Consider the following 25,496-nt stretch of genomic DNA (forward strand, 5'->3'; position numbering starts at 1 on the left):
CTGGTAAATTATCTCCCCGACCTCAGAACCCGGACTGCGCGGGCGGTGTGTAGGAGTCAAGTGAGCTGGTCTCTTAGCTGGGTTCTCCCGGGTGGCGCAAATTGTTTGGCCTGAAGTGTCAGTGGCACAGATCATAAACATTACTCATTCGGAAGCCTTTCCATGGTGCATTTAATCCCCTGGTGACCCTACTTTAGGCACAGAGAAACGTTATTCAGCCAAAAGCGGTCACCTGGCTTCCAGTCCGAGAGCGCCGCGGCGGGTGCGGGCCTCGCTGCTCTAACCTCCGCTATGCCCATTGCTTCTGGGTTCGGGTTCCAGACGAAGGCACCCCAGATCTGTAATTTCTCTCCAGTGACTTCTTTCTACCTTTCAGATAAGTGCCATGGCTTACATTCAGACGTTTCTATCAATGCAGCTGCATATTTCCAACATTCTTTTTCAGATTCCATGGAAGAATACCCTACCGTCGAAACAACACCGAATTGGGAGCCAGAAGGCCTGGGTTCCAGTTCTGTCAGTCATTAAATAGCGGTATGACATTGGAGAAGTATTTCTTACCTCTCTGGACTCCCATTTTCCTTTTCTGTAAAATAAGGAGTTTGGAATAAATAGCAAGTGAGGTTCCTTCCAGTTTTTGATATTTGGATATTTGGATTATTGCCCTCTCCCCCATGTATATTTCTAATTCCTGCATCAGTTACATGTTTGTACTTTGATTAATTTCATTTAGGCCTTTTTCCCTCTCCATTAATCTGTGTCCTTGTCAAATCTGGTTTTAGACTCACTTTAACAAAAATTTTTTTTTCATAAGGATCTTGTGCTTTCGGAGCACTCTTTACTTCTTAGTCCAGGGACTCATACCTAAATAAGATTTTGTAAATGTGACATCTTGAGGTGTTTAATGTGCCTGAGAATCATTATATTGGAGTAACACTTCATAAAGCAGTAAGCTCTGAAGGAAGGGAATCTGGCTTATTAAACATTCTTGAATACAATACCTGTAAGATTGTGCTCAGGAATTGTTTGCTCAGGAGAAAACATGTACTTTTTACAATATTTAGTTACTTCTTCCCTTAAAAACTGAAAAGCAGAGCTGTAGAAGTGCAGTCTTTACAGCAGAGGTAATAGAAGACTCAAGGAGGAAAAGAACTATACTACTGAGATGGGAAATACACTTGCGTTTTGTTGCAGTTTTCTCTCAATAAACTCTTCTTCTGCTCCAAGAACAATATTAAAAAGGCATTATTCAATAGATATGTACTGGATATCTTCTTCCTATTCTAATGCATCTTTTTGGGGCTATCAGTGGAGAGGGAAAAATGTGAGGGTTGAAAGACAATGGCAAATAGTGGCAGCATTCTCAAAGATTAAAAAACATGACAAATCATCAGATTACAGGTGGGTCAGAATAAAAGCTTGGGTAGGACTGAGGGGTCTATAGAAGTTTAAGAGATGAAGTGAAAGGTTAACAAAGGGTAGGTAGTGAGCCCTTATATATCATGTTTTGAAGTAGTACGTTAAACTGGGGATAAAGGGGCCGCTGGCTGGATGGTGTTTAGTAAAGAGCTGATGAGTTCAAATTTATACTTTGGAAAAATCACTCTATTGGTGGTATTGTTAGTTGATCTTTTGAGTGGAAAAAAAGAGCCTTTTGTAAGTTAATTGTATTTCAGTTCTATCATAGTAGGAACATTAACAGTAATAATAGTTAATATCTAGAGAGTACTTAGTATGGAATCTCATCTGACTAGCTTGTGAATTCTTTCAGGGCAGGAATCCAGTTTTACTTATTGTTGTAAATAACTCTAACAGTGCTTTGCATGTAATAGCAAATTCTCATTTGATAACTTGAGTTCAATATTAACCAAAATATTATTTAAAAAATTTTTTTTCTAGGAGAATCATGAACCAGAAAATACTGAAGTTGGAGAACTTGCTACAATTTCATACTGTCAGTAGGCAGCTGCACAGCCTGGGTCAAAGAAGAACATTAGCACAGTGGAGACATGTATTTTCATCTGTTTACCCAGTGTGGACAACTCAGCTGTATGCCCGCCCCTGGCAAACAGACATGTTCATCAGGGCTGCTTTATCTCAGTATAGGCTTCTGGTAACAAAGAAGGTAGTTAGAGATACTGTCAGTTATTGAATTATTTGGTCTGAGGGTAAAAGTGCCTAGAACCATGAGTAGAAGTCCATTTTGAGTATAGTGGACCCTTGAACAACATGGCTTTGAACTGCACACGTCCACTTACACGCTGATTTTTTTTCAATAAATATATTGTAAAATTTTTTGGAGTTCGCAACGATATGAAAAAACATTTTTCTCTAGCTTCATCATAAGAATATAGTATATAATACATATAACATACAAAATGTGTGTTAATCAACTGTGTTACTAGGCTTCCAGTCAATAGTAGGCTATTAAGTTTTGGGGAGTCAGAAGTTATGCACATGTTGTGTAGGGAGTTGGCACCCCTAATTCCCACATTGTTCAAAGGCCAGCTGTATATTGTCATTTACAAAGTGGTTATTCCTTACTATTACACTCCAGGCAATAAATCTTTGTGAGGAAGGGCATTTCTAGTTCTGTAATGCTAATGAATTTGTTTACTTGGAAATCAATGTATAACAGTGAATTAAGGATGCAGGATTTTTAATTTTAGTCTAACTACTTAGGGGAATGTTTGTTGGTGGAAGTAGGAGCCATGATTGGTAGATATTCCAAAAATAAATCTTAAGTTGTTACTTAAGCTTTTTTTTTCCTTTTTCTTTATGCATTCTGGATTTTTTAATAGGAAGAAAGATCAAAGAAACCTCAGTTGTCTTCTACAAAATCCAGAAAGGAAGTGGAGGTATGGATTGGAATGACTGTTGAGGAACTGGCCAGAGCAATGGGAAAAGACCTAGGTGAGCCAGATAATTTTACATGGAAAAATACGGGAACATAGAATACCTGGTATATTATTTGCAATGAGATTAAGGCATTCAAGGATGAAAATTAGCTTGGTGGTTTAAAAAGATGTGAAGTCATTCCACTATTCTTCACTAGGTTACAAATCCTAATTAGTTTGCCAAATACAGTTGGCACTTTGCCAAATACAGTTCTCTAGGATTTTGATTTTAATAAAAATGGAAAAGTTTATCTTAACTTTTCTTTCTCAGAAATTTTGTGGGCCATAAGTCCAAAGAATGTTTTTGAACTGAGGAATCATATTTAGCTGTTTTCTAACTTTGCCTTTTTTAAAAAATAATTTTCAGGTTTTTCTTTTTTATTCCTCCTGATAATATTTGTAGTACTGGCAGAAAAATATAGTAATAACTACAACTTTTAATAATAATATTTTTATTTATAAATATATAGCATCATCATTTTAAAATTTCTTCATTGTACCATTGACATATTTATTGCCAATTTTGGACTGTTGGAACAAAATATGAGTTTTAATTATAAACTGACGTTAAAATTCAGCAAACAAGCCTATTATTGTAGCAAAATAAAGTAACAGTAAAGCAGACTCTTAGAAAAAAGAAAGAATTAATAGTAATAACTCATATTTTTGGGGCTATTACTATATACCAGTATTTTTATCTGTGTTAATTCACATAAGTCTCACAAGCCCTGGAAGTTATCCCCATTTCTAGGTTCAGAAACTGAGGTGTAGAGAGGATAAATAATTCCCCATTTATTGTTGTAGAGCCAGGACTTGAAACCAGTGAATATGGTCCAGAGCTTATGTTCTTAATCACAGATGAAATTACCGCTCAAGAATTACATTTTTGTAAATTACAGCAGAACTAGAATTTTACTGGGTTTCCTACCTGAAAATGTTACCATTCTTTGTGCAAGCACATCCTCACAAAGAATAGAAAATAGCACACTGTCTTGTGTTTTTATAACTGTAATTGGATTGTATAATTCTTTTATAACTATAAAACTTTAAGAGAGCAAATGGATATAGCCATGTAATTTGGGATTTTTCTAAAGAAAACTATTGATACGATTTTATAAGTAACATTAATAGTGACTTCATTTTTAAGATGTTATTGGCAATTTTCATACACATATGAAAGCAAGAATGGAATAATAAGCACAACATATACATAAGCCAGTGACAACAGTTATTAATATATTATTTAATCCATAAATACTATTGTATCTGTTGCTAAAAGATTAGGATTCTTTGTTTTTTAAGCATTACCACAAACACACACCCATAACTATAATAATTCCTTTGTATCACCAAATAAATAGAATAAGTAAAATAGAAATTTAATCCCATGGATCAGTGCTCTAAACCCAAAACTGATTTGTTACAATTTAAATAAAAGTTATATATTTGAAGCTTACTTAATACTCACATGTCTTTTGAATCAAAGTAGTTTTCATATGGTGAATATTTTTAACTATTGCATTAGCAATGTGAGTACATTTTTTTTAGTACAATTAAAGTAAATTGATGTAATATTTCTAGTTGAAATGCTTTGGACATTTTTCTACATGTAACTACTATTTAAGTCTTGGGTAAAGATAAAGTAGTATGTCAATACTCTTTAGATATAACATGGGGGAAAAAGATAATCCCTGTGAATAAGCTACCTCTCATAAATTCTGCTTACTGAATTATTAGGGATTTTCAGCATTATTAGAAACAGAATTGTACTCATAATTTTTTAGAAAGTTTTATTGTTCTTTGAGTGCATATCCATATAGAAAATTTGTGTTGTATCATTCTTAAAATGTGTTTTCTTAGGAAAGGATGAAGTGGGGAGATATTTAGGAAAGGGTTTCTTTGCATAGGATCGATGATGTACCAGGGCTGGCTTGCACTACCTTCTGACCTGATTGCTAAAGTAAAAGGAATTATGTGAGTTGGTTATTAAGCACAAAGATTTTTAAAAATAAAATCATAAACATGTAATAAATACATGTAATAAATACTCATCAAAACTCTTTACTTCCTAATTATTTTTCTGCATTTTGCTGTTTATGTTTTTGAGGTTATAGATGAATTGTGTTTGTGTGTATTCTGAGTTGTGAGTAGGGGGGGTGTCATATAGTCAATCCTCATTATTTGGGGACTCTGTATTGATGAATTCTTTTAAATTATTTGTAGCCCCCAAATCAATACTTAACAGTGGTTTTGCAATCATTCCTTGACATATGCAGAGCAGTGAAATATTTGAGTTGTCTGATTCTACATTCCTAGCTGAAGTTCAGAAAAGCAATACTCTGCCTTATTTCAGCTCTCATACTGTAAACAAGTGTCATTTTTGTGGTTTATTTAGTACCATATTTTTCACATTTATGTGCTTTTTGTTGATTTCACTGTTTAAAATTGACCCTAAGCATAGTGCTGAAGTGCTATTTAGTGATGCTAACTACAAGAAGGCTGTAATGTGCCTACATGTTAGGTGTAAGAGAAAATACATGTTAGAAGAGCTTTGTTCAGACAGTAGTTACAGTATTTTTGGCCATGAGTTCAATGTTAATGAGTCACAATGTATACTAAATAAGGTGTCTTTAAATAGAAACACAGAAAATACAGTATGTATTGATCAGTTGATGAAAATGTAACCAGAGGCTGAAGGAATCTAATCCTGTATTTCCCCTCAGAGCAGTGGTTCAGTATTTGCTAATTCAGTATTCCCACTGAGTTTATACAACATAACTACTGTGGGTAACTAGAGTCAACTCATACATATCAATAGACATTTGTATATGCATGATACATATAAGACAAATTTTCAAAGAACTAGGCTATAGTAAACTACTCAGTACTAAATGTGTACAACATGCAATTTAATGTTTTAGATGGTTCATAAGGTACATAAATATTCTAATATTTGTGAATTTACAGAAATGTTAGTTAATATAAGTTCAACATATTTTAAAGATTATTTTCTTTTTAGCTTCTTTATGATTTCTTAACATTAGAGAGATAGCTTATATAGTTAGTCCTCTCATTGAATGTACTGTTTCTGTAGACACTTATTAATAGGTATCATTTTCTTGAATATTTAATCCATAATCCAAAAGTTTTTATCTTACTCCACCCAGATTGTATATATGAAGCTTTAATGAACACTGCTGTGGACATAGATTCACTAGAAGCAGACTCACATTTGGATGAAATCTGGATCAAAGAAGTGATAAAGAATACAGGGATGAAATTAAAATGGAGCAAATTAAAACAAGACAAAGTCAGAGAAAATAAAGATGCTGTAAGAAGGTAAAACTTAACCACATATGTTGTGGAAAGGCCACATAGTTTTATTCACACTGTAATGGAAAGATTTGACTTAAAATTTCTGCAGTTAAAATTATGTGTGAGTTAAGGTTAAACTTATCTCCCAAGTGCTTAAAGCATCAGAAGTTATGTTCAGGTTATAAAACTTAAAGAGTTATTTTTCTTATTTTGCTGAGTATGAATATTGATGCTGAATTTTAAAATTTTATTCAGTTCTACTTGTTGTTATGAAGATGCCAACTATAGGTGGGCAGTCATATATTATGTCATACTGTGTAAATAAAAGAGGAGAATAGTTACATCTAATCAAAGCTGAATGTTGGGTTTTATTGTTAGTGGTAGTTCACAGAGATAATTGATAACCAGGGCACTGGCTATAAAGTGTTACTGATATTTAAGAAATGAAACTTGTTTGCTGTTAATTGTAGGCCCCAGGCAGATCCAGCTTTATTAACCCCAAGGTCCCCAGTTGTTACTATAATGGGCCATGTTGATCATGGGAAAACGACATTACTTGACAAACTACGAAAAACTCAAGTGGCAGCACTGGAAGCTGGAGGCATCACTCAGCACATTGGTGCCTTTCTTGGTATGAACACAAATTACCTTACAGAGTGCTTGGGAATCCCACACATTTTCTTAAACCAAGTGTCATAGTATATAATATACAAATTCAGAGTAAAAGGGAATGCTAGAGCTTAAAGCCATTGGTTTGACAAAATGTAGAGCAGGTGATTAATAAAGGTTATTTTGTACATTCTATGAGAAGAAAATTATATTACCCTTTTTTTCTAGCCCATTCTTAGTTTGTTTTAATGCTGGGTTGTGATAACATTGCTAATAATAGTTAAATAATAGCTACCATTGCTGAGCACCTAACATGTGCCCAGCACTGTGCGGAGCACCTTTTGTGCTTTATCTTTCTTATTTTCACAGCAACATCATAAGGTAGGTGTTAGTATTCCTATTACAGATAGGAGTCTGAGACTGACTTGGGTGAAGTCACTTGTTCAAGGTACACAACTAGTAAATGGCAAACTGTTGGACTCAATAATACATATTAAATTGCCTTTGTTGTGCAGCTGATGTTTGCCAGTGTAGGGGTGGCTGCCTAGATAATTATCAGTCTAGTCTCTCTCCAAAATAAATATCAGTTAGTATATTTGTGAAAATAGTTACATTCTAGAAATATGTAGAATTTTAATTTGAAATTATTACACAACAAGTCTCACTGGTATATTCTTTTCACTATAAAATGATCTGTATTGTTCTGATTAAGATTATTGGAAGGAATAACATTATTTTAAAGAATTATTGGTGATGTTTGATAATGCCATATATATTCCTTCATACTAAGGAATACATATTTGAGTCCTTAGTGTTCTTGGATTTCTCTTTCCACAGTCTCTCTGCCTTCTGGGGAGAAGATAACCTTTCTCGATACTCCCGGACATGCTGCTTTCTCATCAATGAGAGCCAGAGGTGCTCAGGTCACTGACATTGTCATACTGGTTGTGGCTGCAGATGACGGAGTGATGAAACAAACTGTAGAATCTATTCAGCATGCCAGAGATGCCCAAGGTACTGTGTGGCTGACAAGTATAAGGAAGGAAGTTGCTTTTTCTCTCTTTCATTAAGGGTCTGCTACACAGAGTTACAGTTTTGGGGCTATTTACATGTAATTCATTTACTCTTCCTGTCAAGCCCAGGAGTATTCTACCTGCTTTACAGATAAGGCTCAAAAGCAGTTGCATTGTTTTCTCATGGATATAATAGACAAAAGAGTAGCAGGCAGGACTCGGCTTGGGACTTGTGACTACAAGTCAGTTCTTCCTCTACTACTGCTTTCTTACTTGGCATGGTGTAAAACTTGTATAAAAATGTTTTATCATGGAAATTTTAAACGTATGTTAAATAATAGAATAACAAACCCCTATGTACCCATCACATAAATTTATTAAGAGTTGCAAAGTGGTGCTATTCTAATTCTGTTACTCCTTATTTATTTATTACCTGGAATTCTTCTCTAAAGAGAAACTTTCCCCTCCTGCTTTAAGTAAGTTCTTATTTAAAGTATAAAATTGAAGTCAAAGGTATAAAATTGAGACTTTAGGAAAATCACTTGGCTGTCTTTTATTTCTCCATTTAAAAATTGTACTGATAACCTCCCCTCGCCTTCAAGACACACACATGCACATGCACGTGCACACATTATACATTCGTTGTTACCCTGTTATGACCCTACACCCACCAAGAAAATTCTGTTCCCCTGAGAAAATTTTCATGATGCAGTGCATGATATTCCCCTAGGTTTGTTAGCAAGAAGAAAAAAAAGTTGAGAATCACTGACCTAGTCCAGTTCTTTAATCTCACAATGTGAAAACTAAGAACCACAGAGTGGCATTAATTCCCCCCAGTTATAGTTAATTTGCAACATCCCCATTTAGAATCTGGTCTTCTAGCTTCTTGTGTTACTTTCTCTTTTTTAATTCATCAAAACTGCCTTTGTAAAATAGCCTACGTTCTTAATGATTCTAGGGAATATAACAAAAGAAGAGGGCAATAAATTTTCTGGGATCCTGTAACAAAGCAATTGGCTGAGATAGGATAATTCCTATCATCATGCTTTCTATACCTATCCTCTTAGTCCCTGTTAAGTTCCAGCTCATTGATATGGAATGTACATTTTCATAATAGTAGGTTGTAATTGCATAGCTTTTTTGTGTCTATTTTTAATTTTTTTCCTTTAATACCTGAGAAAGTCACAGAGTTGGCAAAACTCAACCAGAGAATTATCTCCTAGAATTTTGTATGATTTCTCTAATGAGAAGGTATATTTGTTAATGACAAGTAGACTATAAGATTATTTGGTTCATTCATTAAGTAAACATTTATTGAGAATATGTTTAATGTGTCAGTCCCTGAGGTAGGTATATGAATAAAGAGTTCCTTGTAAATCCTAAGAGAAAGTTTACAACCCTGATACTTAGTTTCATCTGACGATGGCATGTTGGGTTTTAACAATGAATTAATTAAAAAGAGGCAAATGATCTTGTGGTATTAGAATTGGTAGACTCTGCTCTTGTTTTTTTTCTGGAGATTATCTCCAGTGTAATTGCTGATCTTGCTTTCAGGTTTAAGGGTAATAAGCCTTTTGTCAAACCATGATACTGGTTTTTTGTTTTTCTGTTTAATTTTTTATTAAGGTATTATTATTGATATACACTCTACTGAAGGTTTCACATGAAAAAACAATGTGGTTACTACATTTACCCATGTAATGAAGTCCCCACTCATACCCCATTGCAGTCACTATCCATCAGTGTAGTAAGATGCCATAGATTTACTATTTGCCTTCTCTGTGCTACGGTGTTTTCCCCGTGATCCCTCACACCATGTATACTAAACATAATACCCTTCAGTGTACCCATCTCCCTCCCTCCCCACCCACCCTCCACTCCTCCCCTTTGGTAACCTCTAGTCCCTTCTTGGAGTCTGTGAGTCAACTGCTGTTTTGTTCCTTCAGTTTTGCTTTGTTGTTATACTCCACAAATGGGGGAAATCATTTGGCACTTGTCTGTCTCTTCCTGGCTTATCTCACTGAGCATAATATCCTCCAACTCCAACCATGTTGTTGGAAATGCTAGGATTCATTTCTTTCTTATGGCTGAATAGTATTCCATTGTATATATATACCACATCTTCTTTATCTATTCATGTACTGATGGACACTTAGGTTGCTTCCATATCTTGGCTATTGTAAAAAGTACTGTGATAAGCATAGGGGTGCATATGTCTTTTTGAATATGAGAAGTTGTATTCTTTGGGTAAATTCCAAGGAGTGGGATTCCTGGGTCAAATGGTATTTCTATTTTTAGTTTTTTGAGGAACCTCCATATTGCTTTCCGCAATGGTTGAACTAGCTTACATTCCACCAGCAGTGTAGGAGGTTCCCCTTTCTCTGCATCCTCGCCAGCATTTGTTGTTCTTAGTCTTTTCAGTGCTGACCATACTTACTGGTGTGAGGTGATATCACATTGTGATTTGAATTTGCATTTCCCTGATGATTAGTGATGTGGAACATTTTTTCATGTATCTGTTGGCCATCTGAATTTCTTCTTTGAAGAATTGTCTGTTCATATCCTCCACCCATTGTTTAATCAGGTTATGTGCTTTTTGGGTGTTGAGGTGTGTGAGTTCTTTATATATTTTGTATGTTAACCCCTTATATTGTTTACAAATATATTCTCCCATACTGTAGGATGCCTTTTTGTTCTGTTGATGGTGTTCTTTGCCATACAGAAGCTTTTTAGTTTGATGCAGTCCCATGTGTTCATTTTTGCTTTTGTTTCCCTTGCTTGAGGAGATGTGTTCAGGAAAAACTTGCTCATGTTTATGTTTGGGAGATTTTTGCCCATACTGTATTCTAAGAGTATATACTTTTATGACTTAAATTCAAGTCTTTGATCCATTTCGAGTTTACTTTTCTGTATGGGATTTAACAATAATCAAGTTTCGTTCTCTTGAATGTCGCTGTCCAGTTTAGCCAACACCAGTTGTTGAAGACGCCGTCATTTCCCCACTGTATGTCCACGCTCCTTTATTGTATATTAATTGACCATATATGTTTGGGTTTATATCTGGGCTCTCTAGTCTGTGCCATTGGTCTATGGTTCTGTTCTTGTGCCACTACCAAATTATCTTGATTACTGTGTCTTTGTAGAAGAGCTTGAAGTTGGAAAGTGTAATCCCCCAACTTTATTCTTCCTTCTCAGGATTGCTCTGGCTATTCAGGGTCTTTTGTGGTTCCAGATGAATTATAGAACGATTTGCTCTAGTTCGCTGAAGAATGCTGTTGGTATTTTGATAGGAATTGCATTGAATCTGTAGATTGCTTTAAGCAGGATGGCCATTTTGACAATATTAATTCTTCCTATCCATGAGCACAGGATGTGTTTCCATTTATTGGTATCTTCTTTAATTTCTCTCATGAGTGTCTTATAGTTTTCAGAATATAGGTCTTTCACTTCCTTGGTTAGGTTTATTCCTAGGTATTTTATTCTTTCTGATGCAACTGTGAATGGAATTGTTTTCCTGATTTATCCTTCTGCTTGTTCATCATTAGTGTATAGGTATGCAACAGATTGCTATGTATTAATTTTGTACCCTGCAACTTTGCTGAATTCAGATATTAGATCTAGTAGTTTTGGAGTGGATTCTTTAGGGTTTTTTATGTACAATATCATGTCATCTGCAAACAGTGACAGTTTAACTTCTTCCTTGCCAATCTGGATGCCTTTTATTTCTTTGTGTTGTCTGATTGTTGTGGCTAGGACCTCCAGTACTATGTTGAATAAAAGCGGGGAGAGTGGACATCCTTGTCTTGTTCCCGATCTTAGAGGAAAAGCTTTCAGCTTCTCGCTGTTAAGTATGATGTTGGCCTTGGGATTGTCACATATGGCCTTTATTATGTTGAGGTACTTGCCCTCTATACCCATTTTGTTGAGAGTTTTTATCATGAATGGATGTTGAATTTTGTCAAATGCTTTTTTAGCATCTATAGAGATTATCATGTGGATTTTGTCCTTTTTGTTGATGTAGTAGATGTTGTTGATGAATTTTCAAATACTGTACCATCCTTGCATCCCTGGAATAAATCCTACTTGATCATGATGGATGATCTTTTTGATGTATTTTTGAATTTAGTGTGCTAATATTTTGTTGAGTATTTCTGCTTGCATGTATGTTCATCAGGGATATTGGTCTGTAATTTTCTTTTTTTGTGGTGTCTTTGCATGGTTTTGGTATTAGAGTGATGCTGGCATCATAGAATAAGTTTGGGAGTTTTCACTCTTCCACTTTTTGGAAAACTTTAAGTAGGCTGGATATTAGGTCTTCACTAAATGGTTGATAAAATTCAGTAGTGAAGCCATCTGGTCTAGTTTTGTTCTTAGGTAGTTTTTTTTATTACAAATTCAATTTCATTGCTGGTAATTCGTCTATGCAGATTTTCTGTTTCTTTCTGGGTCAGCCTTGAAAGGTTGTCTTTTCCTATAAAGTTGTCCATTTCTTCTAGGTTATCCAGTTTGTTAGCATATAGTTTTTCATAGTATTCTCTCATAATTCTTTGTATTTCTGTGGTATCCGTATTGATTTTTCATTTCTCATTTCCTATTCTGTTTATGTGTGTAGACTCTCTTTTTTTCTTGAAAAGTTTGGCTAGAGGCTTATCTGTTTTGTTTATTTTCTCAAAGAACCAGCTCTTGCTTTCATTGCTTCTTTTTTTTCTTCTCTATTTTATTTTTTTATGCTCTAATCTTTATTATTTCCCTTCTTCTGCTGACATTGAGCCTGATTCATTCTTCTTTTTCTAGTTTCATTAACTGTGAGTTTAGACTGTTCATATGGGATTGTTCTTCTTTCCTAAGGGTTGCCTGGATAGCAATATACTTTCCTCTTAGGAAGGCCTTCACTGCGTCCCACAGATTTTTGCGGTGTTGAATTATTGTCATTTGTCTCCATATATTGCTTGATCTCTGTTTTTGTTTGTTCATTGATTCACTGGTTATTTAGGAGCATGTTGTGAAGCCTCCATATGTTCTGGGGATTTTTCATTTTATTGGTGTAATTTATTTGTAGTTTCATACCTTTGTGATCTGAGAAGCCAGTTGGTACAATTTCAATCTTTTTTAATTTTCCAAGGCTCTTTTTGTGGCCTAGTGTATAATCTGTTCTTGAAAATGTTCCATGTGCACTTGAAAAGAATGTGTATCTGCTGCTTTTGGGTGGAGCGGTCTGTAGATGCCTTTTAGGTCCATTTGTTCTAATGTGTTGTTCAGTGCCTCTGTGTCCTTACTTATTTTCTTGTCTGGTTGATCTGTCCCTTGGAGTGAGTGGAGTGTTGAAGTCTCTTAGAATGAATGCATTGCATTCTATTTCCCCTTTTAATTCTGTTTATATTTGTTTCACATATGTTGGTGCTGCTGTGTTGGGTGCATAGATATTTATAATGGTTATATCTTCTTATTGGATTGACCCCTTTATCATTATGTAATGTCCTTCTTTGTCTCTTGTGACTTTTTTTTGTTTTGAAGTCTATTTTGTCTGGTACAAGTACTGCAACTCCTGCCTTTTTGTCCCTATTAGTTGCATGAAATATCTTTTTCCATCCATTCACTTTTAGTCTGTGTATGTCTTTGGGTTTAAAGTGAGAGTCTTGTAGGCAGAATATAGATGGGTCTTGTTTTTTATCCATTCAGTGACTCTGTGTCTTTTGATTGGTGCATTCAGACCATTTACATTTAGGGTGATTATGGATAGGTATGTACTTATTCCCACTGCAAGCTTTAGATTTTTCATTACCAAAGGTTCAAGGTTAATAACTTCCTTACTATCTAAGAGTCTTACTTAACTCACTTAGTATGCTATTAGAAACACAATCTAAAGGTTCTTTTTTTTTTTCCTCCTCCTTTTTCTTCCTCCTCCATTCTTTATGTATTAGGTATATACTCTTTGTCTACCCCTTGATTGACTGTGGCAGTAGTTGATTTAATTTTGCATTTGCTTAGTAATAAATTGTTCTACTTTCTTTACTGTGATTTTATTATGACAGCTATTAAACCTTAGGAACACTTCCATATATAGGAGTCCCTCCAAAATACACTGTAGAGATGGTTTTTGGGAGGTAAATTCTGTCAGCTTTTGCTTATCTGGAAATTGTTTAATCCCTCCTTCAAATTTAAATGATAGTCTTGCCGGATAAAGTATTGTTGGTTCGAGGCCCTTCTGCTTTATTGCATTAACTACATCATGCCACTCCCTTCTGGCCTGTAACGTTTCTGGTGAGAAGTCTGATAATAGCCTGATGGGTTTTCCTTTGTATGTGATCTTATTTCTCTCTCTGGTTGCTTTTAATAGTCTGTCCTTATCCTTGATCTTTGCCATTTTAATTGTCATATGTCTTGGTGTTGTCTTCCTTGGTTCCCTTGTGTTGGGAGATTTGTGCACCTCTATGGCCAGATTGGGGAAGTTTTCAGCAATTACCTCTTCAAAGACACTTTCTATCCCTTTTTCTCTGTCTTCTTCTGCTGGTACCCCTGCGAATATTGTTCCGTTTGGATTGGTTACACATTTCTCTCAATATTCTTTCATTCTTAGAGATCCTTTTTTCTCTCTGTGCCTCAACTTCTTTGAATTCCTCTTCTCTAATTTCTGTTTCAGTTCTTGTCTCCTCCACCATATCTAACCGTCTTTTAAAACCTTCCATTGTATGTTTCATTTCTCATCCTGTGTTCTGTAGTGATTGGATCTCCGACTGGAATCAGTCCTGAGTTCTTAAATATTTTTCTGTTTCTCCATGAGCATGTTAGTGATTTTTATTTTGAAATCTCTTTCAGGAAGATTCATGAGGTTGATTTCATTTGAATCTTACTCTGGTGTATTCATAATTTTGCTTTGAACCCGGTTTGTTTGACATTTCATATTTGTATGTGGTGCCCTCTAGTGCCCAGAAGCTCTACTCTCTGGAGCTGCTCAGCCCCTGAAGCAATGTTGGGGGTCGCAGGGGAGCAGTGTTGCTCCCTGGGGGAAGGAAAGAGCTGTTTTCTGCTTCCCAGCTGCTATACCTGTCTCCACTGTCAGAACCAGTGGGCCAAGCACACAGGTATAAGCCTCTATGCTTTGCTGTAGCTGCTGTAGGCGGGGCATCCCTCTGGCTGGCCTAATGCCATGGTAGGGTTTGCCAGTTTGCGAGCCAGGTGGGACTGGCCAGGAGGAAGGTGCAGCAGGCTGTGTATCATGGAGGGGGGCCTTGGAGCTGCGTAGCCAGCCAGGGGGATGGAGCACAGGAAGATCATGAAAGTTCCCAACCTGTTGGGCAGAGTGCACTGGCACAATTTTGTCTACCTGTCCTTTCTTCTGAGCAGTAAGCTCTGTGCAATCCTTCCCCCTTTAGCAGCCCTCTCACTATTAGGAAGTCTCTCAGACTGCCCGCCTTTCTTTTGTCCCAGAGGCAGCTGTTTATGGATCCCTCTTTTCCACAAGTGGCTGGAATCTCAGTCTCTCCAGGTATTCTGCCTGTCTTAGCTTTGCAACCCCCCTAATCATGAGAACACCATGAAATGTAAGTTTGTGCTCCCAGAGCAGATCCCCAGAGTTAGGTGTTCAGCAGTTCCAGGCCTCCACTCTCTCCCCATTCCATTTCTCTTCCTCCCACTAGTGAGCTGGGGTGGGGGAAGGGCTTGTGTTCCACCGGGCCACAGCTTTGGTACATTGTCCTGTTCCGAGAAGTTTATTCTCTTCTTCAGCTGTATGCAGTCTGGCTTAGCCCTCTTTCCTGTTGCTCTTTCAGGATTAGTTGTATTAGTTATATTTTCATATTATATGCGGTTTTAGGAGGAAGCCTCTGTCTCACCTCTCATGCCTCCATCTTTAATCCTGTCTCCCCACCATGATACTGTTTTTTAAAAAAATTATCTGAGGTGCCTATTCCTATTTCAGAATCTGCTTATAATTACAGTGTTGACATATCCCATCTGAGATTCTTCCTTTACACATAGAAAGCAGAGAAGGGTGGGACTAAAGTATGTGTTTTTAGGTCTTTTGTTATCTAAGTACATTCACTGAATAAAAAGAAAGCCAGAAAAGGTTGGTGTCCTCCTTGTGAATACCTGTAATTGAAGGTGTAATTGAAGTCATTTGCACTCTTTATAACTCTGTCTCTTTCAGTTCCTATTGTCCTTGCCATAAACAAATGTGACAAAGCTGAGGCTGATCCTGAAAAAGTGAAAAAAGAACTGCTAGCTTATGATGTGGTGTGTGAGGATTATGGAGGCGACATTCAAGCAGTGCACATCTCTGCACTTACGGTAAATGCAGGCACCTCGGAGATGATTTGTTCAGATGGGATTGCTGTACATAGTGCAAGTAGTTCATTGTGCTTGAAGAATATTCTGGCATACATCATTTCTGTTGTTTAAAAATTCTCTGGGTGCAAAACTGGAATCATTATCCTGGTTTAATAGATTAGCAATTAGGCTCAGAAAGGTCAGTTACCAATCCAGGATTACATAGCTTTCATTGGGATGTCGAGTCTAAACCTAATGCTATTCTTATTATGAGATACTTAGAATGAGGGGAATAAATGGTGACTGATGTGAAGATAGGGTAATAGTAGGCTAAAGACAGTTTTAAGAAGAAATGAAATACAGTTGGTAATAAAAAGTGCTTGTTTTTATAGTGAAAAACAATGGAATAGGTCTTGGGCATTTAATAGAGATTTAAACAAAAATTTCATTAATACAAAGATGAACCATTTCGGTTCAGTTTGTTATTGATGGACTTAATGTTTCTATGAATTAAATTGTTCTAGGTCTCATAATGTTATTAATGATGAATTCCATTATCTTTTAAATTACCAATTATTCTCTTTTGGTTGAAAAACACCAAGAGTGCTCATTATCTGTGTTGTGATAGCATTTTCCAGTTCTCTTCTATACAGTTTGCTGCTAAGTACAATTTTCTTTCTTTGTTCCATTCTTATCATATTTCATGGTTTATTCATAATACAGAATTTTCCCCCTGATCATTCACTGAAGAGATGGTACTTTTGTTTCCTTCCTGTAATTGGCTCATTTTTTTTTTCTTGCTTTTCCTAAGTTTGTTACCCCTAACATGCTAGCCATGCCTTTTTTCCTCTGAAATTCATAAAATGCCACCTTACTTTGTTATCTTTCTGCTATACCTTGATTGCTGTTGCACTCTGAAAGCTGTATGGTCAAATTAAACATTTGAAGACATGGCCACCTTTTCTGTCCAGGTACCATCAGATGAATAGATAGTAAAGCTGCTTAGGGAAATTTGGAGACATGGCAGAGATGATTCCTGGGAATGGAGAGAGTTAGGAGACAATGGCAGGGAAGTAAGATGAGGCTGTCTTACCCAAGGCAGAGATAATGGACTACTTCATGCAAAGGAACAATCCCAGCTCTGCTCTTCACAGCAGCATTTTATAAATTGTAATATATACTAGGAATAGGTAAAAAAAAAAAAGCCCATGGGTAAGCAAGTATTTAGTCGGTTTTGTTTACAGTTGTCTCTGTTGTTTTATACTCTTAACAGTTGTGAGCAATCTCTTAACTGACATGGTAAATGGAAAAATTCTTTGCCCATCAGTTTCCTTTCCATCACTAGTTGTTATCAGCTGTGTTATCTTGGAGCCCTACAAAGCATAGTAAACCTGGGTCATTAAAAGTGAAAGAATCATCCAATCTACCTCCTTCATTTTACAGTTGAGAAAAGGATATCAAGGTAGATGAAATGATTTTTCAAGGTTGCACAGCTAGGTGGTTAAAGAGTGTGGCTTAAAGCCTGGGTCTAGTCAGTGCTTTTTCTCTTTATTTATTTAATAAAAGTAAGTAATGTTTGATATAACTTACTTTACCAGGATTCTTGAGTTGGATCAAATTAACTAACAGATGTGGAAGCTTGTTCAGTTGGATAGAACTTCAAATGTAAAGTAGCATGAAAGGAAGTAACAGAAAGAAAACACAATTGTAGAGACAGAGGAGAGAGAGAGGAATGAAGCATGTGTTCTGAAAGGTTACTGACAAGCATCACTAGTGGCCATCCTTTGCCACTGCTCCTTGCAAGATCTGTTCCTGGATCAGGCTTTCTTGCTTATCTCTTCCTGCCTTCTTTCTTTCCTTCTAACTCTCATGCTCTTAATGCTTAAAGAGAAAAATATAACTGTCAAGGATTGTTTGGCTTTCTGACCCTGGTATTTATATTTACAAATAATATTTATTAATGTATATTAATAACTTTTTGTTGTTGTTAAAGGGCAATAATCTGATGGCTTTGGCAGAGGCAACAATTGCCCTTGCAGAAATATTAGAATTGAAAGCAGACCCCACTGGTCCAGTGGAAGGAGCAGTAATAGAATCTTTCACGGACAAAGGAAGAGGGTAGGACTGTTAAAATGCTTGCTTTTTAATAATTTTGTTCTATTGTTTTTGTGACTTGATTATATGACATTATTTTTATTGTATGTTATTGTTAGCCCATGAACAATATTTTCAAAGCATTTGTTTCAAAAAGTATTTTTTTTACACTAGCATACAGAACACAAAATGCAGTAATTAGTAGACTGTAGCAACTGTCTGTATACATCCAGTAGTCATACTTAGATGGCTTATGTAATTCAATCTGTTTGATTTTTTTCCCCTCATTGACTTAACGGGATTGGTAAAAGCCTCATAGATGAACATAAATTGGAATGAAATAGCAGTTGTTGTATTTTATGTTTCTAAGTTCTTTATTTCCTTATCCATTAATATAATATATAGGAGGTTCTTTGGAATGGTTTTCTCTTCTTTAATTTTCCCTCCCTATCAGCAGAAGAGGTCTTCTCACTGCTTAACAATTAAATTATAGAAAGGGGACTGGGATTCTCAGAACCTACTCAGCTATCTGAACCCTCTACTACCGTAACCTTACAAGAAAATTTTTCTTAATGGTAAAGACACATAACATTAAATTTACCATCTTAACCAGTTTTAAATGTAGAGTTCAGTAGTATTAAGTATATTCATATTGTTGTGCAACAGATCTTTAGAACTTTTTCATTTACAAAACTGAAATTCTACTCATGAAACACTAATTTCCCCCTCACTTTCCCTCTTAGCCCTTGGCAACTTCCTTTCTATTTCTTTTTCTATAATTTTGACTACTTTAGATACTTAAGATGAATGGAATCATATGGTATTTGTCCTTCTTGACCAGATTATTTCATTTAGTATAATGTCCTTGAGGCTCATCCATGTTGTAGCATGTAATAGGATTTCCTTCTTTTTTTAAGGTCGCATAACATTCCATTGTATATACAGCATTTTCTCTACCCATTCTTGTATCAGTAGACATTCTTCTGCCAAAAAGGGGATTAAGATTCTGTTAGAACCTACTCAGCTATCTGTACCCTCGACTAACATAACCTTATAAGAAATTTTATTTTATTTTTTTAATGGTAAAGATAACATAACATTATGGCACCTTTTGGCAATAGTGAAAAAATGTTTTTGTAGTGTGAAAAACTGAGAATTGAGAGGTGGTGGAGTTAATAACCCTGTGTGTACGTTGTATATATTTAAATCTCATAAAGATACCTTTGCTTTACTTAAGAAAATGCCATTACATCTCAGTTAGGACATTAAGAATACATACTTTTATTTTCCTTTTAGTCCTGTTACCACAGCTTTAATTCAAAGAGGAACTTTGAGAAAAGGCTCAATTCTGGTTGCTGGAAGGAGTTGGGCAAAAGTACGCTTAATGTTTGATGAAAATGGAAAAACAATCAATGAGGCCTGTCCCAGCATGCCAGTGGGAATTATAGGCTGGAGAGACCTCCCTTCTGCAGGAGATGACATTCTTGAAGTAGAATCTGAGGTATATCACATTTAATTCCTATTCATTAGATATAATATAATGATTTTAAATACCAATCTTTATTGTTATGCTAAATAAGTATATTAATGTTAAAAAGTAATTCTAGCCTATAAGGGGCCAGTACCATTTTAGAATTTGGCTATTGAATTTTTTTAAATGTGAGAAAAAATTTTAAATAATTTCAATCATACATTAAGCCTCTAAAGTTAGATAAGTTTCTTGAAACTTAAAATAATCAGTTTCATATATGAGTTAAGCTAAGCTAAATGGAGGAAAAATACAAAGCTTTTAACTCAGCAATTACTGGTTTCTGTTTTGTTAAATAATGTCCATTTTTTTCCCCTGTTAAGTCAAGGGCACGTGAAGTTGTTCACTGGAGGAAGTATGAACAAGAACAGGAGAAAAATAAAGAGGATTTGAAAATCATAGAAGAAAAGCGGAAGGAACACCAAGAAGCTCATCAGAAAGCCCGTGAGAAGTATGGCACTTTGTCCTGGAAGGAAAGATCATTTATAAAGTACCAAGAAAGAAAGGAACAAAAATCCTTAAAGCCAAAAAAGAAAGCAGAAAGAGACTTAAGGGTACTTCCTATAATTATTAAAGGTGACTTTTTAAATATTTCACTTCAACAACACATTTTTGGAATTTATGTATTTCTTTATTCTCACAATTAATTTGGGCTTTAAATATAAGCCAGAATTATTTATGTATTTTGGGGGAGTTTTTTTTTTAATTGAAGTATAATTGACATGTAATATTACATTCATTTGAGAGGTACAGCATGATTCAATATTTGTATATATTGCAAAATGATCAACACAGTAAGTCTAATTAATATCCATCACCATACACAATTACAAAATTTTTTTTCTTGTGATGAAAACTTTTCAGATCTACTCTCAGCAACTTTCAAATGTGCAGCACAGTATTATTAACTATAGTCACCATGCTGTACATTACATTAATCCCCAGGAATCACTGACTTTAGAACTGTAAGTTTTACCTTTTAGCACCTTTCACCCTTTTTACCCATCCGCAACTGGGGAAAATTTTCTTAGTAAACATTTTTTTTTTTATTTTGTTGTAAATGTATGTTTGGTTCATTATACTTGATTAAGTTGAATAGATATTTATAATGCTAAACCTAAATAAAAGTGGACTTAATGATAAGTGCCATTCCTACTATGCCATTCCAAAAGACTATTGTCATTTTTGTCTGTTCATATTTAACTGTTAACACCAACAATTTTAAACTTTTGCTGCATTTAGGTGATGTTGATGGTTCAGTTGAGGCCATTTTAGACATTATGGAAACCTATGATGCGTCACATGAGTGTGAACTTGAATTAGTACATTTTGGTGTGGGTGATATTAGTGAAAATGATGTTAACCTTGCTGAAACATTTTGTGGTAAGAATTCCATTTCCTATTTGTTTAACTTTTTCTCTAGAATACATTGTAAACCATTTGGCTTCTGTCTTTTGTTGCTTGGCTAGTCATATCTGACATTTACCCTCACAGCCTCTTCCTTCCTGTTGTATTGGAGTCCAAGCTAGCAATTAGGGCTGATGGGATGTGCAGTTTTGCAGCCATAGCTCCCTTTGTCATTGTACTGCAACTTTGGGAAACTATTTCAAGTCTCAGTTTTTTTTTGGTACTGCTCCCATTCCCCATTCCTCCCACTTCCCCACTTAATCCACGGTTGGGTCTTTCACTTAGACTTTTGAATTCTCCTAACACCATAATCAGCCTATACAGTGCTTTCTTTTGTCTTTTTTTTGGATACCCATTTTTCACTGGTAGTTTTACAAATTCTATCTTTCTTTGAGCAAAAGCTCCTTTTTGTTTAAAATGTGTAGAAGGCAGGAGGACTGTTCATTAGTCAAGTTATGATACTCAAGAGAGGGGACTCATAACTGCCACTTTAGTCAAACATCTAGCAAAGCACCAAAATTACTGAGTGATTAATGAATCATTTAGGAAGCAAATACTTCATGACCTACCTTGAGTAAAATTAGATGTTAATCTCTACCACTGAAAGGTATTTTCAAAAATGCTGGTTAATTCAAAGTATTTTATAGGCACTAACTGGCATAGCACTATACTATGTAATGTAGGTACTGTATTAGATGATTATAAATAAGACTTTGAAGGTGGTTGTGTTTTTCTCTTCATTTAAGCTGTTTGCATTGTTTAAGGTACAAATATTTGCTTTTGCTTTTTATTCCCCCAAGGTATTTGCATTTAAATACATTATTTGTTCTTTGGTAAAGTGGTCAGCTCCATGGAACTTGTTTCATTTTTTGGATAACTCTTGAACTTTACAGATCAAATAACTATTTTTGAGCATCTTTTAGCCAACTGAATATCTGTAACCAAAAAAATTTGACAAAAATAGACAATAAGATTATAATTTAATAATAGAATTTTTATTAAAATAATTAATATTCAGCCCTAATCATTTTTTATTTTCTTACTTCTCTGGTAAAAACCGAGCTTAGTTTAGCATGCTGCCTTGCACATTATAGCACTTAAAATAATACTTCCTAAATGAGTAGATTTAAATATCGTAAATTTTCCTTGTTAAACAACCACAATAGAATTTATAAAATCTTCTAATTAATTTGAAAATTTACTATTTTTCATGAGAAAAAATTATAGAATTTCTCATCTTCCCTACTTTGTTTTTAATTTACATAGAAGGAAATAAAACAATTTAGATTTGAGTTTCTGCTCTAAAGACAAATGGTGTAATGCAGTATTTTTGCTTGCCAGGTGTTATATATGGCTTTGGTGTGAGTGCAAGCAGTGTTATCCAACAATTAGCTGCAAAAAAAGGAGTAAAAATTAAACTTCACAAAATCATTTACCATCTTATTGAAGATTTGCAGGAAGAACTGGGCAGTAGGTTGCCCCCCAGTGTGAAAGAGGACCCAATAGGTAAGTGCTGAATGTTAGCTCTAAACATTCATATCTTAGGTGCTATAAGTAACACTTGAAGGCAAATATGAGAGAAGTATATTTAATTGTTGAAATACATTGACTATTCCAATACATATCCGGTGTTCTAGAAAAAATAACTACTATAAGAACTCAGTTGTAAGTTCATGTGTATTATAAACACCTGCCTCTGCGACACTTTGTACTTAGGTCCTGAGGATGCAAAGGCAACTAAGGCAGTAAGAATTTGCCCTGAAGTTCATACATGAACAACTAATTGTAATACAAATTACATTGGAATCAGAGGCATAAAGATTATTCAGTGTCGTAAAAGGAGCCATTGATTTTTGTCCTGGAGCTGAAAGGGAAATCTGCCATGAGAAGAAAATTTACATTTAAATTAAATATTTGAAAATATTCTTCTAGCATATCGTTTGGCCTGATTAAAGGCTAAATTTATTAAAGATGGACTGAATCATTTTACCTGCTTTTTCCTCCCCACACATTTTTTTAACTATTTTGATGACAGTTTTAAATTTCCAGAAAAATTACAAGTATAAGGGACTGCCTCCCATATACCCTTTACCCAGGTTTACCAGTTTACATTTTGCCCTATTTGTTTTATGCCTGTCCTACTTGACAGACAGACACACACACACACACACCTTTTTTTAAGTAACAGATATTGTGTCCATTTGCCACTAAATACTTGCATTCTTAAGCACAGTGATGTTCTCTTATAAAACCACAGAACAAATATCAAAACTCAGGAAATTTAACATTAATATTGTAATCTAAGCCACAGACCATATTCAAATTTTATCCATTTTCCTAATAATATACTTTATAGATATCTTCCCCCCAGTCCAGGATCATAGATTACATTTAGTTCTTAGTCTTTCTTGTTTTGAATTGTGACTGCAGAATGTATTTTAATTTGGATTTGTCTGATGTTTCCTCAGAATGAGTTTCAGTGTTTGCATTTTGGTCCACAGTAGATTTATGTTAGGCTTTTCTGACCTAAACATGATCATAGAGATGTTATGTTCCTATGTTAAGAGAAATTTGGAAAACTATGAGTCATGTGAGAGTTCCTAGCAGTAAGCATTAAATAACACTTACCCCAGAAAATTAGTACATTATACTATATACCAATGTCATTATTGGAATTTAATTTTCAGTCATTGAAAAAATTAAGCTTAGTTACAGAATAAGTATTAAGTGGATACAAATTACCAGTAGTGAGATTAAAAGTAAGGTAACAGATATTCTAGAAAATATAGAGGGACAGCTGAAAACCAGGTTTTTCATGGAGCAGACAGAAATTGTACTTATCACCTTCTAGTCCATCTTGCTCAACCAAAAACATGTGGTTTTCTTTTGTTCATTCTCTTGGTAAGCATGTATATTTTTGTGATTTTCTTTTCCAAGAATTCACAAGGATTTTCATGTTTTTATTTCTAATATTGGTCAAGAAAATAAAGTCAGTGGAGTCAGAGAAAACCTTTCTACCCATGAGTTTGTATTTTTCTCACACCTCTTAATTCTTGCCCTGCACAATGTCAGAAATTATTTCTCAGAATCTTTCATTTCCTGTGCACTTAAATGTTTTCTTCTTCCTAAAGGTGAGGCCTCTATACTAGCTACCTTCTCTGTAACAGAAGGGAAGAAAAAAGTTCCTGTGGCTGGTTGCAGAGTCCAAAAGGGACAATTAGAAAAACAAAAAAAATTTAAGTTAATCCGTAATGGACACATTATTTGGAAGGGTAAGCAACATCAAAACGTTATCAAATGCAGTCACCAAAACCTCATGCCGTGTAACCATCTAGTCTGTTTGTTCATCTGTCACTCTTCCTATCAAGAAGAGTTCAGGCCTGCCTTCTTGCTCATTAATTGGTCTCTAGTTGGGCTCCCTACCTTACTAGTACTGCTGACCCTTCTGGGTATTTTAGTCCCCCAGTCTTTTACTCTTTAAGCTTCTAAAAATTGGCCCTAAACTATCTTTACAGCCCTGTCTCCTAGACTCACTACATACTTATTTCCAACCTTTCTTAACTAGAACTTTTGCCTGCAATGTCTTTTATCATGGCTTCAAGTCCTGAGCACAGTTCTGTCCTCTGCAGTTTATCTGCCTTTGAATGTACGATGTAGGTCTCTCTCACTCTTGACAGGATTTTAAAACGTTAGAATTTATGTAGCGCCAATAGGTACTTATTTGTTGAATATATGAACATTGTTTTCTGTTTTTTAAGGTTCATTAACCTCACTGAAACACCATAAAGATGACATTTTAGTTGTCAAAACTGGAATGGATTGTGGTCTCAGCCTGGATGAAGAAAAGGTAGAATTTAAAGTGGGAGATGAAATTGTTTGTTATGAAGAAAAGGAAGTTCTAGTCAAGACTTCTTGGGATCCAGGATTTTAAATATTAAAAATTATTAAATACATTGCTTTATTATAGAAATGGTTTGACTATGAATTCACCACTACTGATAAAAAAAAACACTCTAGTCTGTCAAGCACTCACATACCTAATTTGACAAAATGCTACAGAAGTAGGAAAACTTATCTAAGGATGCCTCCAACTAGAAATACTGGAGTGGAAATATGGTAAAAGGGAGTAATTATTGGTGTATCACTAAACACAATGATCAGTTTATTAATAAACTTCAAGTGCATGTTTTAAGTAAGAGTTGTATCAAGAGAAACAATCCTCCCTGAATCAAGCTCCATGGGCAAAATATGGCACCAAATAAATACCGCTCAAAATTATTTTTTCAGTGTTAACAGTATTAGCAAACTAGTTTAAATTGAGTTTCGCTTGACATTGACAATTATGTTCCCTTGTACTAGATGGCAAAC

General features: G+C 35.2%; 1 protein-coding gene across 9 annotated transcripts; it reads left to right on the forward strand.

Annotated features, from left to right (window-relative positions):
* Positions 1-25,081, forward strand: MTIF2 (mitochondrial translational initiation factor 2). 9 transcript variants are annotated; one of them, XM_017654677.3, is made up of 15 exons: positions 1-60; positions 446-618; positions 1,900-2,125; positions 2,802-2,913; positions 6,065-6,236; positions 6,683-6,843; positions 7,659-7,835; positions 15,981-16,120; positions 18,093-18,217; positions 19,490-19,694; positions 20,045-20,297; positions 20,964-21,104; positions 22,470-22,634; positions 24,260-24,400; positions 24,887-25,081. In XM_017654677.3, the coding sequence occupies exons 3-15, from the start codon at positions 1,907-1,909 to the stop codon at positions 25,057-25,059; spliced, it is 2,184 nt and encodes a 727-aa protein (XP_017510166.1). In that variant the 5' UTR covers positions 1-60; positions 446-618; positions 1,900-1,906; the 3' UTR covers positions 25,060-25,081. The 9 variants fall into 9 exon arrangements, with proteins under 9 accessions (XP_017510166.1, XP_017510162.1, XP_036846988.1 ...); XM_017654673.3 differs by having other exon boundaries at positions 3-60; positions 446-534; XM_036991092.2 differs by lacking the exon at positions 1-60 and adding an exon at positions 68-340.
* The last annotated feature ends 415 nt before the right edge of the window (positions 25,082-25,496 follow it).

The sequence above is a fragment of the Manis javanica genome, chromosome 1 (genome assembly GCF_040802235.1).
Source record: "Manis javanica isolate MJ-LG chromosome 1, MJ_LKY, whole genome shotgun sequence".
NCBI classification, from domain to species: Eukaryota; Metazoa; Chordata; class Mammalia; order Pholidota; family Manidae; genus Manis; species Manis javanica.

Excerpts from the sequence above, each read along its gene's own strand:
- MTIF2 (XM_017654677.3), top strand. The coding sequence starts at position 1,907 with ATGAACCAGAAAATACTGAAGTTGGAGAACTTGCTACAATTTCATACT. Across the intron at positions 16,121-18,092 it reads TGCACATCTCTGCACTTACG|GGCAATAATCTGATGGCTTT; the intron begins GTAAATGCAGGC and ends TTGTTGTTAAAG. Across the intron at positions 22,635-24,259 it reads TGTGAAAGAGGACCCAATAG|GTGAGGCCTCTATACTAGCT; the intron begins GTAAGTGCTGAA and ends TTCTTCCTAAAG.